The sequence below is a fragment of the Drosophila nasuta genome, chromosome 3, assembly GCF_023558535.2.
Source record: "Drosophila nasuta strain 15112-1781.00 chromosome 3, ASM2355853v1, whole genome shotgun sequence".
In the NCBI taxonomy this organism is placed as follows: Eukaryota; Metazoa; Arthropoda; class Insecta; order Diptera; family Drosophilidae; genus Drosophila; species Drosophila nasuta.
In genome coordinates, this window is record NC_083457.1 from 30,543,367 (window position 1) to 30,564,992 (window position 21,626).

The window sequence follows — 21,626 nt, forward strand, 5'->3', positions numbered from 1 at the left end:
TTGGACAGAAAAGCCATCAGTTGATGTCCCTTCCACATATATGTTATACTGAGTGAGATGTAGAAGGTGGCACGTGTCAGCTTACCTTAAGTTGAGGATTCGGTGGTAGCACGGTTGGATATTTCAAGTCCATGAGATTGCGCTGCAAAACAAGTCAAAAACAAGGTAAGTAAGGTAAGCAACAGAGTGAGTGAGTGAGAGCAGGTGAAACAACGTGTAAAATTTAATAAAAATCTACAGCGCTCTGGCTTTGCCATCAAAATAAGAGGGCTTAACTTCGGCTTCTGTCTGTGCCGTGTCAGTTTACGAGTGTATGAGGCTGTTCACTCTTTGCTGTGCGTATGTGTGTGTGTGTCACATACAATGTGCGTGCGTGTGTTTGTTTGTGCGTCGCTCAAATGATGATAAATTAAAATAAAATTGCTTGTGCCCCGACAGAAAATTGCTGGGGTGCCATTTGCCGTATTTGTGACTTGGCCTACAGATTTATTATGCTCGTATGAATAAATGCGATATGTGAAAATCGGGGATTTAATGCACACATACACACACACACACCGCACACCTTATTGGCTGCTGTGGATAATATACGGCTGCGTAAGCGTGATGTGTGTCAATTCGGTAATGGAAAAAACAAGCTGACGACATCAAAAGAAACCCCATATTCAAAAACTATTTATAACCAAGCGTCTTTTCCAATTACCAAAAAAAAAAATCCTAATCGTTGATTTGAAAATCGATAATCGTAAAATAAGCATCACATACTTATATTAAACATAAATCAAAATTGCCATTAGCTGCACATAAACATTGTCTATACGTGAATTCTGCGAGAGCATTAAATTTTATGACCTGGAAGAATGAATTCTTCAAACCGAGAGAGAAAGAGAAAGCGAGGGTGCATTTTAAATAAAATAAACAATCTTAAACACAGAACACTTGTGAAGAGTTTGCGTTATTAATTCTTAACTGTCAATCAAATGAATAATTTCATACATTTCAAAGCTCTAGCATCCTTTGATTAAAATATCATTTCAATGTCATATTGGCTTAAAGTATTGTTCCATTGTTTACGTTTTGAAATCGTAAATTTCACTGCAGTATAATAAATTAATTATAGCAACAGCACAGTAGAGAATTAAATAAAATAAGCAATAAAAAGTAAACAGTCGAGTGTGCACGACTAATTGACCAGATTGTCAGCCAAAGCAGCTCAGATCCGATTGTAGCAAACGTTTTTCCCCATACAAAAGTATTTCTTAAATAACTCCTTTTACCTGTTACATACATTTCCTGACAGCACAAAGTTATAATACTCTTTTGCCCTAGGGGTAGCGGGTATAGAAACAAGTACAATTTTTTTTTCTACAATTTGAAGAATAATAATTGTAACATGTCTTCGTAAAATGTCGAATAAAATGCCTGACATTTATTGCTGTCATTTGTCATACCCTTCTATAAAGCTTCCTAAAGGTTACTCAAGTATTTTAGATAACATTTGTAAACAATATAATAAATTAAACAATGAAAAACATTAATTCGTTTCTTTATCCCTAAAATGCCACGAATATTTCCCAACTTAGAAAAAACTCTCACATTAATATGCCACGTTTATAAATTTCCTACCAATTGGACTTCAATCAAGTGATGTCAAGATTGCATTGGACTTTTCCCATATATTCACAAACGTATATTTAGAGTATTCGTAAGCAATTCGTCAATTTGTTCAATGGTAATTACAAAAATATCGTAAGACTCTGACGATTTACGAAATGACGGCAGATCAATCAACTCGAGTTTCGTAAACGGAAATGGGAATGACTCTGATAATATTCAGCTGTGTGTTGAACTTGAAGTTCTCTTTTTTCTTCGCGCTATCTTATTATCAGTTCATAAATAAAAAGCGCAGACATTTCCGCGATTTTATTGGAGCCTGTCAAAGCTGTCCTAATTATGGGAATGCGCTGTCATCGAATAGTACCTGAAATGTCTTCAAATCGTCATCGTCACTTGGCGATGGCTTCTTGCCATTGCCCACCCAAAGATGTAGCTTGGGTCCCTTGTACAGTCGCCGCTCGTAGAGGCTGTGACACTGGCGATCGAATGGATGATGCTTCTGTGGGCGACGAAGGACCACGTAATCTGTGTCGTCATCCGGTTTGTTTTCCTGCTGCGTTGTTAGCTGGCATCTATCTTCCAGTGTGAGATTGTTCAGGCGTAATGCCTGCGCGTCCAGATTGCGTATGGCCTCGACTATTTCCGGCTGCATATTGCGTCCTCCTCCAACACTGCTATTTCCCATTCCCAATCCAACACCAACACCAGCAGCAGCAGCATCGCCAGCGAAGGTCATTCCTTGTGGCCTTGGGTCGCGTGGCAACGGCGTCATTATGTCCCCACGCTCAGCAGCCACATTCGCCTCGTACTCCAATTCCATTTGCTCGGGCGTTTTACTGGAGTTGCTCAGTCGGCCATGTGATGGCATTGGCATTGCTGGCACTGGCGTTGCTAATGAAATCTCAACGCCAGGTACCTTCATTTCCGTGTCCAAATTCTTGTCGTACACTTGCTGCTGTTGCTGCTGCTGCTGCCATTGTCGCTGCCGCTGCCGGATGCTGCCATTTGTAATGCTTTCCTTGTGACTTTGCTCTAAATCCCAGCCATTAGAATTCGTATTAGCTGTGCTAACATCGCTTATCAGCCGGTTCTTATCGACGTCATCAGCCGTTTTTGTCGTCGTCGTCGTCGTCGCTTTGGCTGCGGATCGTTGTTGCTGTTGTTGTGGCTTTTTATTGCCATTATCGAGCAATTGATCAGATTCCGTAGTGACTGCTGATGTTATCGTTGTCGATGTCGTTGTGGTTGCTGCTGCTGCTGTAGCTGTTGTCGTTGTTGTTGTTGTTGTTGCTGTTGGTTTTGCTCTGATATAGCGATCAGTATCAGAGTCTTCGTCCGACTCATTTGAATGGGCGGTCGCTGACGACGATTTAATGCGAAAAACACTCGCAATTTTTGGCAAACAATTGCGCATTCTGCTAATTATACAATAACACTCACTCACTTACACTCACACACTCACACTCTGACTGTAGCTACTTCACTACTTGAGCACAACGTGCCCAATAATAACACTTGACTTTTGTTTGTCGTTGTCAATCGACTATAATCAAAATGTCCTTCTAATCCAGCAACAATAACAATGTCAGCGTGTTTGCGTAAGCCATTTTATGGTCCAAAAGATTTTCCACTCGAAATTTCGTTGAAGCAAATCCAGTTTTCGAAATATGGGACATCCAACACGTTGTTGATTTCTGTGCTTCACTTTCCGTCGTGTCGTGAGTTATGTATATATAATAAGTACGAAAAAATGTCTAGAAATCGGTATTGTTCACAGGTTTTTTTAGCGATCGAATCCGCGTCTGCGACAGCGTCTGATGACTGACTGAGTCAATTGGCAGTCGACAGCAGCGACAGTGGGGCGACAGCTACGAGTAGCTAGCTGGCTAGCTATGTAGCTATGTTAGGCTGACAAAGCGAGGCGGGTTAATCTATTTCTTTACTTTTTGATTTCCCACCTTCAATGTTAATTGATTTGATTTCTCTGGCCGCGCATTGTTTATGTGCGACTCAATAAACACTCGCACACGCTTAAGTGTTGCTCTCTTTTCACACACACATCGATTCGCTTGTGCTCAGTGTAAATGAGCGGCTATTTAAAGAAGCGCAGCCAAGTAACAAAAAAAAAAAAAAATAGAAAACAAATTCAAAAACAAAAAAGCAAAAGGAAAATAATTGTTGTTGTTGCCTGCCATCATATAACGAGCTCAGCGGTGATAAGATATCTTATCAAAGACGTAACACACATGTGCGTGGTGCCCACCAAAAACTCTGGCCCAGGGCCAGCAACAGCAAAAACAAAAAAAAAAAAGAAAAGCAGCAGAAATAATGACGCTCAGAGTAGACACACACACACACTTCAATACAGCATCATACAATAATGCTCTTACTTACCGTATAGACATCCATTGGCTCATCCTCGGGCGTAAGTGCCAGCGCCAGCGAGGATTTGCGGTGACCAGGACGACCGCCACCGGATGAGCTGGTGCCTGATGTGCCAGTGCCTGTAAAACAAAATACAGATAAGAATGATTGAATGAGAGAGAGAGAGAGAGACCGTCAGCAAGTTGTGGGAGTGTGAGAGAAAGGTCAGTTAATTGTACGAAATTGTGCAGCAAATTGTTGCGCTGAAAAGCATGCTACATTTTTGCGTGCGCTGTGTGAAAAGTGTTGCATACTTTTTGGTAGCCTTTGGCAAATGTTCACACGCACACACACACACACACATACATATATTAAGATGGGGGCCAAGCAGACACGAGCTAACCATTCATTACGCTAGTCGCACGTTTTATTTAATTATAAACGTTGGCATTTATAAAACACTTTATAACAGGCACACGCACGTTTCCCCATCTCCCCCCCTTCCCTATTCCTTACGCATCATCATCACCACTCGCCCACGCCCCCCACGCACACACACACGCTCGCACACATCGAGACAATCGGCTTACCCACAAGCAGCTCGGACTCGGAGGCCGGACGCGTTAATGAAGCTCTGCTTGTTATAGTTGTTGTTATGGCCGCTGCTGCTGCTGTTGTTGGTGTTGTTGCTGTTGCTGATGATGTTGTTGATGTAGCTGCCTCCATGACAGGCGTTTGCATTTGTCTGGCCGCCCTGCCCATCATTAAAGCTGTCGTCCCCGTCCCCGTCCCCACACCCGCTGCTGTTGCTGCCCCCGCACAATTGCAATCACTTTCGACGCTTTCTTCACTCAACGGCGACGTCGACGACGTTGTCCCAGTGCCAGACAGGTTTGCTGGCTGGCTTGGGCTTGATATAATCATTGTTTCGCTTTTTTTTGCTCTTTTTTTGCTGTAGTCGTAGTGTCTTTTGATTGTTTTTTGTTCGTGTTTGTTGTAGTATTTTGGTATGTTTTTTGTTTTCTCTTGATGTGTTTTGTTTCTTTTTTTTTGCGCTGACTTTGCAAATTAACTACAAATATTCAACATAATTATCGCTTTTGATTATTTTCGTGGCAGCATGTTAATTTGTCATTTATGTTGTTGTTGCAGTTGTTGGCCGGCTGTTTATCTGCGTTGGCATTGATTTCAGACAATTAGTGCGTAATGATAACCTGCTCCACATGCATAACTATATTGTAGATATACATATATGTATGTATATGTATCTGTATCTGTATCCGTCTGTTTGGGTTACACAGCCTATCTATGAGTTGTATTTATGAACAAAAATAGCCCTGAAACATAAACATGCGGAACTGAAAAGCGAGTACTACGAGTATGAGTATGAGTACTCATATCATTCTTATACTTATTTATATATGTACATATCTATGTATGTGTATAGTATATATAGTATACTCAATATTCAATTCCCGAGCACATACCATATTTATGTACCAACTTATATAGAGGAAAATATTTGCGTATATTCAAATAAATACAGGCTGGCTGGCTGGATTGCTGGCTGGCTGTGTGTATCTTATCGTTGCTAGCGTCCGCTTGCTTCAGTTTCACTGGCTAGCGGTACGCGCGTTGTAATCTAAACGAAAATCGATAAATTGTTTAGATAAAAGCCACAGCAGCAGCCGACCGTCCACTGACGTCGTCGACAAGCAACAGGGTTTGGTTTTGGCTTTGCTTTTGGTTTGCTTTGCTTTTTGGGTTTGGGTTTGGGTCTTTTGGAGGCCTTGTTCGGCAGTTACTTGTACCATGTTTAATTTTGCAGTTGATTCTCAAAACATTTACTGACAACGACAACCAACTATTTGGAGCACACACACACACACACCCACTCATGCACACACAAGCACACACGCACACACAGAATTTTCAACTTAAACTTAAAGCGTCTCTCGAGTTTTGGTGAATGGTTGTAGAAGTGGCGCCTGGCTGCAAATACTTACAACACTTGCTCACATTAAGGCTCATGTTACACACGGACACACACAGCATACACACACCGCACCACACCGCACACACACACTGGCAACAGTTATTGGCTCATTAGTGTGTAAAGTGTACACAAGTTTTGCGAGTTGTTAGCGGGCGGTTGGCTGGAGGTCTAGTTAACTGGCTTCGACGAGTGGATGTGGATATAGCTGTGGCTGTTGGCTGTTGCCTGTTGGCTGTGGGAATCGAAGGTGCGCTTGATTTTGATCGATTAGCACTTGGCTTATTTGCGAGTATGCAACATGGCCACAGCAATAACAACAACAACAAGCACACCAACAACGCGCTGTGCAAACACACTGCAGGCAATATTAAAATTTAACTGCTCGACAAACAGGAGCACGGTTATGGATGGTTACAGTTACAGTTCAAGTTACCGTTACCCGTTGCCTGTTGCCCGTTACCGTGTTACCATTTCATTTACATTCACATTTACATTTACAGTTTGCTTGTTGCAAACAAACAATCAAACAAACAAACAAATAAACGAAACGAAACGAAACGAAACGAACGAAACGTAGCGCAACGAACGAGAAACTTTAATGAAATTCAAATTGTACTTATTCAAAGTGAAATTATGAATGCCTGGAACATTACAAAAAAAACAGTACTGTGAACAGAACAGCGAGCTGAGACTAGACCAGAGCAGAGCACTGCGCAACGTCCGCACTAATCCGTTATGAAAAACTGTTTGCCAGATGATAATTCTCGCACGGATTCTGAAGCCACAAGCGCCCAAAGTGTGCGCTACATGCCAAACAGTGGAGTCTCTTGCACTCATGAATATCCACAAAAAAAAAATATGCAAAGTTGAATTTGAAGTTAATGCATATGTTTTAGAGAGTTCAAATTTTGTTTATGATTGGAGTCTTATTAAAATAGTTCTATTACCTTCTTTTTTATTGATCATGTAACTAGCATTTCTACTACAAGAACTTCCAAAAACATTTTTTCTCTGGCGAAAATGTTGTTTGCAACACTATCTAAAGTAAAAAGTATAAATTTAAAAACATATACCAAAATATTTGTTTATTTTGAGTAAAGATGAATCTTATAGCTCTTGATTAGCACTTTAATTAGATCTAAGAATGATTTTGAAATTATTTTTCTGTTTTAAAATATATGCAAACGAGAAATAAACGAATTTACATATTTTATTTTAAATCAGAAAACGTTCCTAGAATCAATCGTAACTGTAAATATCATATAATGCTAATCCAGAGCTACAAGAATAAACTTTTCTTCTTTTTAAATTAGTTTTATTTTATTTTTTCACTGTAAATAGTGTTGCACTCAAAAATTTCAAATAACAGTTGAATCAGGATGTTAGAAAGAAATTTTCTTGGAAACTGTTTAATTTCTCAGCTCAGCTTATTTTATTTAATGTTGGAATGCAATTTTCTTGGAAACTGTTTAAATTTTCGCAACTGAACTTATTTTACTCAAAAGAATCAACTATAAAAGAAAATTCACTCTTATTCTTATTGTCACTGTCCAGTTAGATTCTCAATTTAAACTACCTCGAAGTAAGAGCAAGTTTCTCAAAATTTATGTACAAAAGTCTTTTGAGTTAATAACTGCCGAAGAAACAACAACACGAAACTTGTTAAACAAAGGTTGTTGTTTCAGAAGTACAAGCCAAACTGCTTAATTTATACCATTTGCTGGATGAAAGGAAGCCAATTAAAAAAAACAAAAAAAAAACGTATCGTAAAATGATTTTCACAGAATATTCGACCTAAGGCGAAATTCCAAAGAAATTTAATATTGTATGTGTGTGTGTGAACTTTAGGGAGTTTGCAATTCATTGAATTTCGTAACAAATTTTCAACTTTTGTTACATATTTATCAAGTTAAATGAATTTCGAGTGAGTTCGACTTAACAGAACATGTTCTATTGCTCGATATATAAATAATTCGAATTATTTGTCAAATCAATATTGACAACAACACTAATTATTTGTAAAACGTGATTTTGAAGGGGAATTAACATCCGGAGCGGATGTTACAAACTTGCAAAATATTTATTTCAACAATAATGCAAAATGAACTGATTTCCGGTACAAAGGTTTTCTCGATTGATTGAGTGTTAAATTGAAATTAATTATCGCAATATCTTGTGTTAACAAATTTTGTTGAATAAATGTAAACTAATGTTGAGCATAATACTATTATTATTCGGCTGCAGAGCATTGTTCGAATGGCATTAGCCGGTCAGTTTGTAGGGAGTGTCTTTTGCGCCTTGGGCCGTTGTCATGACAACCAATTAATTTGTGATAAGATAATATCAGGCGAGTTTGCTCATAGTATTCAGATGTTTAGGCCCCGTACACACACACATACACATATACATCAGATACTGAAACACAGGCGCATAATGCGTTTTGGCGCACACATTTAAATAGACTACACAGAGATATAGCAACAAATAAATATATGTATATAAATAATCAAGTAGAAAACAAAACGCGTGCACAATCTACATCTACCTACATATATAGGTAATACCTTTAGTGCAAGTGAGAGAGACAGAGAGAGAGAGAGAGTGAGAGTGGGAGAACACCTAGAGTTGGCCTTTTTTTGTGTATATACCATAACACACATATAGTATATATATAGTATATTGTATGTGGTACGTTGGGCACGTTGTCGCCGTCGTGTTACGTCCGAGCCCAGAAATGAGAAATGCGAAACTTGCCCCCGAGGCATTACTTATCTAACGGCGATCATCACCGTTGATAGTTGATAGTGGGCATGGACATGTCGCCAAGTCCAGTGTCGCCATATTGACATTAGCGGACAGTTCGGCCGGGACTGTTGGCTGCTCTTTAATCTAATCTCTGCGACTCGCAATATTTGTGTATAGCTTCACGTGGCATTCGGGATGGGGTGCAGAGCGAAGAGTGTGTGTGTGTGTGCTTTACTACACAGCATATATATTGTACTACAACAACTACAACTACAACTACAAAGCCGCAAAATCGAATTTTAATGCGACAACTTGTAGGCATAAGAACCGATTTATGTCAACTACTTCAAAGGGTGCAATCAATTCAATTGATTTCAATTTCGTTTTCAATTTCCCATTTCAGTGAGTCTTTGCCAATTTCAATTACTGTTTTCCCAGCTGTACTTCTTTTTGTTTTAATATAAACGCGTAATTAATGCTAACCAAAAAAAAAAAAAAGAGGCAGAGAAACGCTGATAAACTGCAGCACACTGAGCTCTTGCCACTTGCTGCTTGCTGCTTGCTACTTGGCACTTGACACCTGACTGCGGCAGTTGCTGGCAGGTGGGGATTAGGCGCACATAATTAATCGACAGCCTCATTTTGCCATTTGGCATCGATGCATTTCATAATACACTTTGCGCTTAAAGAGTCTTTCAACTCGTTAAGGAGGTGTGAATTATTTGAAGAGGGAAAGATACAGATAACGAAAGAAAGAAAGAGAGATTGATGTAATACACTTGAAGTGCACTTTAATGTACATACATACATTTTAATTTACATAAATAAATAAAATAGAGCTCGCATTTCGTTGAATTCATTCAACATAAATTTAAGGCGTAGATAAATAATTTCTTTTCGAATAATTGAGCTTAAAGTTCATTGAATTAATTTCGTACTTTCCTTTTAATTTACTATTGGTATAATAAAGAATTTCTTCTAATGTATTCTCTCATCTTTTTCCCGAAACTTTAGCTGTTACGTTTTAACAACAACAAATTTAAAGAAAACTATTTTAAAAATTCCATAACAATATTTTTTAATAATTGAATTCCGAATTTTGTAGTTCTTTACTAATTTGATTCCAGAAATTGTCATTTCTAATTTACGCAGTATTTACCGAACACTTTCATATTTCTTTGCTAATGATTGAACTAACCATTCTTGTAATTTATTAAAATGTAATTTATCGGAATATTCTTAAATAGGGCACTAATATTTTCATGTTCTAATGGTAGAACAAGTCTAGTAATAAATTCTCTTAACTTTTTCGAGAATATTTTTTGCAAAATTTATATTCATTATAAAACGATTTTAATAATTAATATTTTTTAATACTTAGATCCAATTTTTTTTTTGAGTCTTCAATCAACATTTTCCGAATTTATTTTGCATTTTTAACAAATGCAATGTAAGCGTTTTCAATAATTCCCCATTAATATTGAAAAGCTTAATAAGCTTCACTGGTTTTATTCGGTTTGCCGATAAAATGTGCAACTCATTGAGAGAGCAATTTAATTAATAGATTTTTTTTGTGTATGCGCAGCTTTAATAGCTTAACTGCAATTGAAATTGCCCTGTGATTGATGTTGTAATTGAATTAATAGTTCTACAACGAACAGAAAAAAAAGAGTATTAAATCTTCGACGCGCTGTTTGTGACTTTTTGTTGTTGTTCTTTGTGTGTGTTCAGTTTGTTTAATGTTTTGTTTTCATTTCTCTTGTTAGTTTGCTTTGCTGTTGCTTTTGTGTATTTTGCTTTGATTGATGTTTTGGCGCCGTTGCGTGGGTGCCCCTCCAACGTTTTTTTATTCTCTTGCATTTGTGTGTGTGTTTTTTCATTCTTTCTTTTTTTTTTGTGTTATGGCTTTTAGAGCGCATGCTGTCGATCGTTCGTAATTCGCACGCTCTGGCAACGCTCATCAAACGCACACACACAGATGGCGCTACTACACAATGTATGTAGGTGTGCATTGACTATATGTGTGTGTGTGTGTGAAAATCGAAAAGATCGTCGCGTAGTCGCGTGTAGCACAAACCAGATTGTCATGTGAATCTTTGTTATCGGTAAGTAAAAATTAATAAACTACGACTACTACGAATGAGTGAAAATCAAAAGAATATAGTATATATATTCTTTATATAAATACGAGTATGCAACTCGGATGTTGTTGTTGTTGTTCGTTCTCATTAGCTGCTATTTGCATTGTGTGGCCAGCGTGATGGGTCGTTAGCCGTTTATTTTGCTTGGCATCATGGTTTGCACATTTGTTTGACAGCGTCAAACATGTTAATGAGGCAGTTTTGCACACATTTGGCAAATGCAGTTGGCAGCTCACTAAATTCAAGAATGAAAACGCACTGCCAAACACAGTTACATAGACACATTGATACATCGATACATAGATACACACTCAGTTAGTAGGCGCGCACTATGCCTAGATACGGATACACGACTACGACTAAAAGATACAGATACACACACATACAACAAGACAAATCTAATTCTACACACGCTTCAAGCTTCTAGCTTGTAGTTACAGTTGTTGTCGTTGCGTTGCTTTTGCTGTTGTTGTTGCTGCTGCTGGTGTTGCTGCTGTTGACGTTGCTGTGGTTGGCACACTTAGTTGTGAAGTTTATTTTGAATTTTAACACTTTTTCGATATTGTGTATAAATTGTTGTTATTTTTGTTGTTTGTTGTTGTTGTTACTTTTTTTATTTGATATTTGTTGTTGTATTATTTTGGTTCGCTATGCGGCGAGCTGTTTTTTTCCACACACTTGCTTTTGCTTGCTTGCCAATTGCAGCGATCTTTTTGAGATACGTTTGCGTTGCTGGTGTCATAAGCTTTAATTGCATTCGATTTTGGTTCTCAACTGGTTGGCCCTGGCTAATACACGTTGCAGCAGTCACTTTGCCAAATTTGTGGCGTCTCGCATTAGGCCACTGCAACAGCGAGTAGAACAAGCTGTGCTGTGCTGAAGCAACTGCTGCTGCTACGGTTGCTGTTGCTGTTGGCGACTTGTTGGCGACACGCCCGCAAAACGCGCCCCCTGCATTTGTATCTTATGCTAGTGACTGAGAAAACTCTGCGGCTGTGACTGTTGTTGGAATTGAAATCTAAATCTGAATGTAAATTTGAATTTGAACGCCTTCACCTTCTGCGTTTTGGGATTTGCATAACGCGCGCGACTTGTCGACAGTCCACAAAAAAAAAGTATGTGTGTGTGTTTTTTTGCCGATTACACACAGTGTTTGTATGCTTCTTTTTTTCTCTTCCTTTTACTATTGTTATTTTATTATTTTTAGTATTATTATTGTACTGTAGTACTACGTGTAGTTGTAGTTGTGCACGCACCGTACCGCACCGTATAAGCGTCCCGTTACGAAAGCGTTTAACGACCGACACGACGAACCAATTCAAAGCAACTGACTCCATAAATGGCGAGCAGCTGTTGCCCGAGTGCGAGCTTTGAAGTGTCTTGCTTGCTTTTGCGATCCATTGGTTATCGCGCGGGGGAGGCGGGATTGTGGGGTACGCAGAGCCAGACGACAGTCACAGTGCAAGAAAGAGCGTGAGAGAGAGCGAGAGAACGAGAGCAAGAGAGTGCAGACATTAAACACCGCTCTCTCGATCCGTTGCTTGTTCGTTTGTTGCTGAGCGCGATCAAGTTTCGGCTGAAGTAAAGCGCAGTGATTATCTTGCTCACACACACACTCTCACACCCTTGGGTGCTCTCGCGCTCTCCGTTTTGCCACTCTCTCTGCGCCCACTGCAGTTGTTCACTCTCTCTCTCAGTGCACTGCAGCTGTGCCGAACTGTTGCGCTTCTGTCTGTGTCTTCTCTCCCGCACCATTGAAGCTCTGGACAAGCCGTTAATTGGAGTCGACACAAAACAGCTGCACTTGGGTAGCAGAAACCCAGCACTAGCGCCAGCTGACTTGTCACAGATCGTATTACCTTCCCCGCCCCCTTGATGCCCCAGCAGCTGCTGCCCTTAGTTTTAAACGCGCTTCGTTTCGCACTTTCCCCAAAGCGAAGTGTTGATGCCCTTTCTTGACTAGTCGCACACATCAAATAGTGAAATATAATCGCCTGGTGATAAATATTTCATATTTTCTGATTCAGTAATTCTTTGAAATTTGCCTTAGCTATAGATTTTATATATTTTCAGCTGCGATTCTATATTTATTTGCATGTACAGTCGCTAACCACCTGCATGAGCTGTTAATACTAGAATTAATGCGTATTTCTATGATTTATTTAAGAACTATTCGAAGTAATTCTTAAACAAAGAATTAAGAAATATTGAATATTAGTGATTTGCCAAAGTTTAGTTTATTTTTTATTTGGAGTTTTTAAAGCAGTATTTTAGAGTATCATCATGGATGAAACTTTGATGAATTCTCTACAGTATTCGTATACTTAATAAATTACACGGTATTTATATTCAATACTTATTAATTTATACTTTATAAATTCGATGGTATTTATTAAGTATTCGCTTAGCTAAGGCATATATTTTACCTCTATAAATAGTTTTAGCTTCTAAGTTGTCAAATTTTTAGGTGGCATCTAATTCAAAAATATGCTAATTATTTTTCACAAGATAAAATTCCTTCTTAACTGTGAAAAGTAATTACATTTGCATTTGCCTATAAAGTGGGTAGGCAACTGCTTAAGTAATTAGTAATTTAAATATTTTGTGTTTTAGTGATTTTCTTTGTTTAATTTATATAATATTTCTTTAATAAGCTACCATATATAATCATAGAAACCATATTTCCATTATATTTCAAAACCATAATTTCAGCTTACTATTGTATAAACTGTTTAAACGACCAACTAAGAAAACTAATAATTTATTTAAATGATTTGAGTATACCTTATATAGAAAATAAAATATTTAAAGAACTGTCTTGAGCTCCCTCAAGATATATTAAGTATACGCATATACTAAAAATGCTTTTGAATATAATTTGACGTATAAAATAAAAATTGAATAAATTTCTACTCCTTGTTATCATTCCCAAAAATATAATTTATAAATCCGTACGCTTCTAAAGATTTTCTCTTGCAGCAAAAGCATAAAATTTCCGCTTGCTGAAATTACGAGTACGCTCTTTAAGCCGTCTATTCAGAACTCAAAAGCAAAGGCGCTGCCCCCTCCTCCGCACTCACACACACACACACACACACACACACACGTAGAGATGTAGTATTAGATTTTGTACAATTGCATTTTCTATTGTTATTTTTGGAAGCTACTTACTGCCAGTGCCAGTTGCCCGACGTACAACGCTGTGGGTGAAGTTGCCCAGAGCTGCCACAGTTACAATGGAGTCCTTTTTGCCAGTGCTGAGCTGCGGGCAGAGATTAAGACAGGCGGTTAGTTGCGGTTGGTCAGCGAGCGTGTCGAGGAATGAATGTGCCCCATGAATTGGGGCAGTGAATACACCCCAGTTGTGTAGTAAGTGTGGTTGGTGTACACTCACCTTCTCGTAGTCAGACTCGTTTTTGGTCTGTTGAGGATTGAGCAGCACCTGGTTGCACATTATGTTGTCGCCGCAGGTGGCACTGCCGGTGCTGCCATCGCCGTTCTGTTGCTGCAACGTAACGGCGCCACAGCTGCAGCGGCGCATGCGGCTGCGACGCAACTTGATGCAGAACAGCAGACTGCCATCCTTTTCATTCGCATCCAATGGTGGCAAGGGGGCATTCGGACCGCCTCCGTTGCCCCCGATGCCCACGCCCACACCAACGCCCGGCGCTGCTGTGGTGGACGCTGAATTGTGCAATGCGCTTGTCGAGCAACCCATGATGACGATGATGATGATGATGATGATGTCCTCCTGCTGCTGCTCTTGCTCGTCCTTCTCTTGTTGCTATGGCTATGCTAATTTGTTGTCGGTTTCGGTTTGGTTTTGGTCGCTGTTTGGTTTGGTTCTTGAGTTTCAATCGAGCTGCCGACTGATGTTCAATGCTGCTTCTGTTGATGCTTAAGCGGTTGCTTGTGGCATTCGCAATGCTGCTGCGTCTATTTCTCGCTTGTAGTTGTTGTTGTTGCTGCTGTGCTTCTGCGGTTGTTGTGGGTAACATAATTGAAACATTTTTTGGGTGTGCGCGTCAAGCGGCAATCTATTGATTTGCTGATTGCCTGACTGTCCTCTTACATCTCTAGCACCTACAAGAAGATATAACAAAAGGAGAGACATTTATAAATAGAGCATAATATCATGAATAGTCAAATTCGCACTCAATAACAATCTTTTTAAACTCGCTACCCAAAGGGTAGATGGGTATTTATGCCGAAAGGAAATGTATGTAACAGGCTGAGGGAGAGACTCAATAAATTATATGTATTTTTAAGCAGTCTCAACAGACTAAAAAAAAATCGAATCAGATAAACATCAAGGAAGTTATTTAAGAAATAATATATTGTATGGTATATTATGTTTCTTTCAGTATATTTTGCACTCTTTGGTATACTTTATAGGAGTAGAATATCGATAAACTAAGTAAAAACTTCGGTATATTTTTGTACATTTCGGTATATCAATTTGGTATATTTTGCACTCTTTGGTATAATTTGAACGAGTAAAATATAGATACACCAATTAGAGCCTATGGTATATTTTAGTATTTTTGGTATATTAAATTGGTATATTTTTCTAAAAATACCGCAATGTTTTGCTTTTATTGCAAATAAGTAGCGGGTATCTCACAGTCGAGCACACTCGACTGCATTTTTCTTTTATTTATTATTTTGCACAGTAATTATGACTGTGTCTTTTTTCTTTGGGCCACTCTCAATACCTAAAGTATTGACCTCTTATTTTTGCTTGCTGAGCTATCGTATGTCGTCTGCATTGAAGCGGGTCAATAGCTAATCTCACAAATCAGCTGGAACAGTTTGGAGTTTAGACCCTAAAAACCAGTTTTTGCTGTCTTTGCTAGGTTAACAACAACTTGAGCAATAAACAATTAACTACTACTTCGACTACTACTACTATTATTATCATCATAAATCATTGCAAATTGCCTGCATCAATTGATCAATGGATGTGTGTTTATGAATATCTGATCTTGATAATTCTCCAAAAAACATTTCCAAGGCATATTAAGTCAAAACGATGTACATCGACATCGACATCGCACCGCAGCGTCTTGCTTCCAGTTAATCTGGTTTCGCGGAACACACATATATTTTTGTTTAAATTGCAAAAACATGAGAAGAAAACAAAAATCTTAATTTGTTTACTCAAATTTTCCCTTGATTTAAAAACATATTATTTTTGTAATTTTTGCATTACTAATTTATAATTATAAATAACGCGAAGCCTCAATGATTTTTTTTTGTTTGTTGTATACTAATTTGTTAAATGTTCTGTAAATGATTTAATTGAAATTTTTACAATTTGCGCCCTTAACAACAGTTGAGCGATCGATTTTCAATGTCTTCAGTTATTATTAATTTCTTTTCTATTTTTGTAGTTGTTTCCTCATTTTTTTGGTTATTTGGTTTTTTGATGACCTACAACTGCTTTTTATCTACTTAGAGGAAGAACAAGTTCGAGTCACTTGACAAGGCAAACAATGCGAACTAAGGTACAAGGTACATAAAGTGGTTATTTTGAATTTCGGTTTCCTTATCGTGGAATGCATAACTTATTATGAATGCCTGTAACTTCAACGAGCAGTCTCCATTTCTATTCTTGAAATTTCTATTTTTATTTTTTGGTTTTGCTTGAGTAATATACAAAGTTTTATTTAAACTTAATACACATATTTCACAGAAATGAGGTTGCTTTAATAAGTTGCATAATACTTCAGTACTTATTTTGTTGTTTATTTATATTTAAGTATTATGGTATTATGACATTGCGACTGCAGAAAATGTGCAGATGTAACAGACAGAAGAAGCTATCTCCAGGCTAATAAAATATGTTATAGTATATAACATATGTATGTATATATTATATTCTTGATTAGCGTACAAAGTCGAGAGGATATATTTTGTGTTCTATGGTATTTTGAGTGTAGTATCTATATATCAATATACCAAATATAACCTTTAGTATATTTTAGTATTTTTGTAGAATATTAATTTGGTATATTTTAAGACACTGTTTTGCTCTTCGAAGTTTATAGTTCTATATAGTATTTGACTTTATCGAAGGATTACCGAATCGTATATTTTTTATGATTTTGAATACCTTGCGAATCGAACTACCGTTGACCTTTTATAGTTATTACGATTATTATTGGCTGCTGATAAGTATGTATGGTAAATAGAGTCGGTTTCATTGAGCAAGCAGCACATAAAAGACAATTAAAAAAATTGCCAAAGTTGTCAGCGGCAATAAATTCATAAAAAGCCCAATATTGGCAATGATTATTGAAGCCAAGGTAAGGAGTATTTTAGCATTGCCATTCGCAAGTCGCAAATCGCAAATCGTCGAGCTACGTGAGTAACCTGCACAAAATAAAGAAATATATAATATATGTTATAAGGAAAACATTTTCAAGGCAACTGGACAGGGATTGTGAACTGAATTTGAACACTTTTCAGGCGACTTGTGAAAAGTTTTAATAGCTCAGGGAAATGTTCCCTTTTTTGCTGCTTTTGTGCTGAGTTCATATCCGAAATGTCATGCGTAGAATTGAGTTGTCACAATGAGTGCGATTTGAAGCGGTCAAGTCGAGTAGCCAAAAAGTAGTTGGTCAGTTTACACACAACAACAAATACATATTTTCAATACTTATGCCAAGTTTGTTTGCCATTTCGGCGCTGTGTGTTGCGTTGTGCGTTGTTTATGGTTTTGTTTAATGGCTTTGTGGCTGTGACGTCGCCTTGACGTTTTGCTTTATTATCGGTGCGACACAAATAGAAATACCATATGCCTCATCAACGGTGCGAAACCAATTTTAAATATTTAGATAAAACTTGAACGAAAGCGAAAGAAGCAAATCAACTGATATGGGGGCAAGCAAGTAAGAAAAAAGCAAAAGAAAAAAAACACTTTAGATTAGCAACGTCGGCTCCAACGTCGACCTATTTCAATTTTTCATTTTTTTTTTTTCGAAATATTCGTGCTCGAGTTTTGTCTGACTGTCTTTATGTCTGTCTGTCTGTCTGTCTGTTTGGTGGGAGGCAGGCAGAAATATCTTGAATAAGCTTTTGTAGCATCGAGAGAGTGGAAATGCGAGCTGCTGTTGCTATTGCTGTTGATGTTGCTTTATATCCTGCACTTGATTGGGAAGCAGGCAATGCACGACGTTGATTGACTTGCCAAAGGGATAAACAGACTCTCGCACACTCGCCCGTCTGTCTGTCGCTCAGTCCGCTTTGTCCGCAAAGGACACACACTGAGCATTTAGAGCCACTTGTTGACGTCGCTATTCACTGTCTGCCTGACTGGGTTGTTGTGTGTTGTGGGGTGTGTTTTGTGTATTGTTCGGCCAAAAAACAAAGGCGTCACAACAAGACACAAACTAGTAGACAGGCAGCGTCAACAGCAGCAGCAGCAATAGCAGCCAAAGCAGCAGCAACAAGGAGGCAATTCCAATGCTGAACGAGATCGACTTCAGTATAATACTATACTATATATATACAATATATATAATCGGTGGCGTGTGTGTTTAAACAATATTTATATTTATATTGTATATTTTTAGCACAACCATAACTATTAGAGAAGAAGAGAAAATTAATGAATTTTACTCTCGCTGTCTCTCTTTTAAGTTGCAAATACAATTTATGTGCAGCCTTCAAGTGGCTTGAAGCAAGGACAACACGCGTTATGCAACTAAAAACTAATCACATCAGCTTCAGCAGCACCAAATTCTATTAGTGAGCAGCACAAGGGGTGGCTAAGGGGGTGGCTAAGGGGGTGGAAGCACTTTGCAGCAGGACCATCTTGATAGTCAAGGTGGGCATATGGAATGCCATGCACAAGTTATTAGTATGCAGGTGGTAGTAAGGTATTTGTATAATAGCATCATCAGGTGCAAGTGTGTGTGTGTGTGTGTGTGTGGCACAATATAAATTAAAGTCGATGTGTATAATGTTTATAGTAGTATATAGCATACATACGAGTATATCTACATCATGTATGGAGCGCACAGGCATCGCCATGTAGAGCGACACAGGGGGCCATATCCATATCCATATTTGTGGCAACTTGGCAACTGAGCGAAAAACGCACAGCGAAAAACGCAGCTCGAGCAATTTTGTATCTAATAGTTTTTGCCAACTGATGTTTTGCTGCTGCTGCTGCTGTTGCTGCTGCTGCGCGCTGCGTTTTTTTCTATTGTTTACAGTGCACATATATCTCCACATCTATGTATGTCTATATCCATCGAGTGCACGTACTACATCTTCTATCTATCTATTGTATTTTGCGTTCTATGACTTATATTTGTGCACATGCACATTCTTAGTGTACGTGTGTGTGTGTTGCCTATTAAAACTGGTCAAAAAGGGTATAATTAAGGCATGCACATATACGTATAGCAAATACCCTGTAATCGACTACAATCAGCTATACAGAATACATACTTTGTAGTTTGAATGAACATCAATTTCAAATTGATTGCCTGCTAGTGGAGAGCATCAACTGGTCGTATACTTAATCTCTCTCTCTCTCTTTAGCTTAATTGTGCCATTTATATGCTCTGCCTGAAATAGATAATTTCAGTACTCAACTGGCCATAACCAATACTTATTTAAAGCGCACACACTATTTAATTAATGTATTGACATTAGCTTAAATATTGGGGGCAAAATATTTGATCTGCCTTCGGGTCTTTGGGTTCAATGCAAGTGCAACGGCTTATTAATTCATTTCAATTCGCAATTCAAGAAAAGGTCGTAAATCGCGTTTTAAAGCTCATCGCGGTTATTAATGAGAATTTAATTAGATTTTTATCTCGCTTATAAAGCTGCTCTTTTGTATTGCACAAAATCTGATTATAGAAATAACGTAAAGTGACTTCGATTGTTCAATCAATAAATTTATTAATTTTGTAGAGAGAATAAAATATGAAAATGAATGGCAATAAATAACCCAGCGTGTAAAATAAAGCACTCAATTGTTAATCTATACGAATGACTACCTATAAATAAGACATCAAAAGTGATTTTCCATTTCGATTTATATGTATTGTATAACAAAAAATAAACGAAAAAAAAAAAAACAAAAACAATTAAACAAAGCATTTTATCATAGCAATCTTGCTGTTTACTTCAAAGCTGCAATCGAGTATTTATTTAACAATTGCAACTGAGCTTAATTTATATATTATGTCTCATTTTTTTTCGAGCCAACATGTGGTGGCAGCTATCAACTTGATTCCACCGAATTGAAGTCGAGATAATAAACACAATATTCAATTGCAAATTGTCATAATTAATTTTTGATTTCTCATCGATACGTTTTTGCGAGGAATAATTCAATTTCTCTTTAAGCCTATTGAGTTTCACATTTATGTCTGGGAATTTCCGCAAAAAGAATTTAAGCAGATAAAGAGAGAGAGAGAGAGAGAGAAAGAGAGAGAGAGCAAGCAAGAAATCCATCATAATTAATTTTCTAATGAATATTTACAGCATCTGTTGCTATATGTTAACAAAAAATTGCATATTTTCCACAACGCTTAGTGTAAAAAATTGAATTTTTGTCTATTTGCATGCGCCGCTAATTAATTTATGCTTATATTTAGTAGCTTAAATTTACCGGAAAGGAAAATGGCAAGCAATCAGTCAGCTTAGTTTGAGATTGTTTGTTGCGTGGGTCGCATTGGTTTAGGTTGTTTCTTTTTTTTTTTGTTGTATTTTTTTTGGGTGTGTGTTTTGGGGTTGTGCGGTTAAAGTGTTCGACCTTCGCCGGTCACTGTGAATTTGAGTTTCTTAGTTTTGTGCGTCACAGAAATATAGAATACACATGTTATGTATAATTATACGAGTATATGAGCATTTACATTGCCCTTGGAAGCCGGCGAGATGAGCGCCTAAAACTAATCGCTAACAAGCGGAAGACTGACCTGTTTGATAATAGATGTAAGTGCAGATAGATATGCGTACTATATATGTGGTACACAGAGCGAAAAGTTCTGTTCTATGAAAACTAAAATGAAAATCTTGAGTAGGATGTAAAAAAAAGAAGCTTGAAACATTCATCGCTTTGAGAATAAACATTCTCGTTTTAAGAACTTTTTCAAATTTGTGATATCAAAGTCAATGTCGTAAAGCAATTCTAGGATGAACGATTCTATGAAGATAATTTTTATTCTCTAAAGTTTGCATCTTTAATCTGCTGTTAGTTTAGTGAACAGAAGTTTATGTGAATTATTCTCGACGAAGTTTTGGATTCAAATTCTAATCGATTCGAAAGTAAATCTCTTGCTTAAATAAAAGTAAGTAATATAAGAAAAAGTGTGACTTCACACAATAATTATAAGTATAGTTTACTAATTTTTAGTATATTCTAAACATAATTAATTAGTAAACAAAACTAAAGATAGACTTAAATTAAAAAAATTTTGTATTCATTTCAAACAATTTTTTAAGAATTTGTGATCTACACATAATTGAATTATTTTAGTATACTGGATTTTGCCAAATTTGCAATGATGAGATAGGAATTCTTGAATTTAAGGAATTGCCACTCAAAATAATTGTAAACTTTTTATATTCATTTAAGAATTTAGCTTCTGGATTCAATAAAGACATATTTGCAATCTTTAAATTAGAATATATTCTGAAATTTCAAAAATATTTAATCGATTATTTAAGAATTTTGATCGTTATTTAAGAGTATATCTTTTGGATTGAATTAAGACATATTTGCAATCTTTAAGAATATA

At 37.3% G+C, this 21,626-nt stretch overlaps 1 protein-coding gene across 8 annotated transcripts in view; it reads right to left on the bottom strand.

The window, feature by feature from the left end:
- The window catches only part of LOC132788791 (high affinity cAMP-specific and IBMX-insensitive 3',5'-cyclic phosphodiesterase 8), a 32,970-nt gene that overhangs the window by 7,698 nt on the left and 3,646 nt on the right, over window positions 1–21,626 (bottom strand). For 2 of the 8 annotated variants that reach the window (XM_060796369.1, XM_060796368.1), the window contains exons 3-6: window positions 14,258–14,946; window positions 14,035–14,125; window positions 4,012–4,121; window positions 86–142 (exon numbers count right to left, since the gene is read on the bottom strand). In XM_060796369.1, the coding sequence (XP_060652352.1) occupies window positions 86–142; window positions 4,012–4,121; window positions 14,035–14,125; window positions 14,258–14,581 (582 nt within the window). In that variant the 5' untranslated portion in view covers window positions 14,582–14,946. Of the gene's footprint in view, window positions 1–85; window positions 143–1,981; window positions 3,409–4,011; window positions 4,122–4,571; window positions 5,196–5,987; window positions 6,163–11,301; window positions 12,185–14,034; window positions 14,126–14,257; window positions 14,947–21,626 lie in introns of those variants that run through there. The other 6 variants (XM_060796372.1, XM_060796370.1, XM_060796373.1 and 3 more) reach the window with 6 other exon arrangements.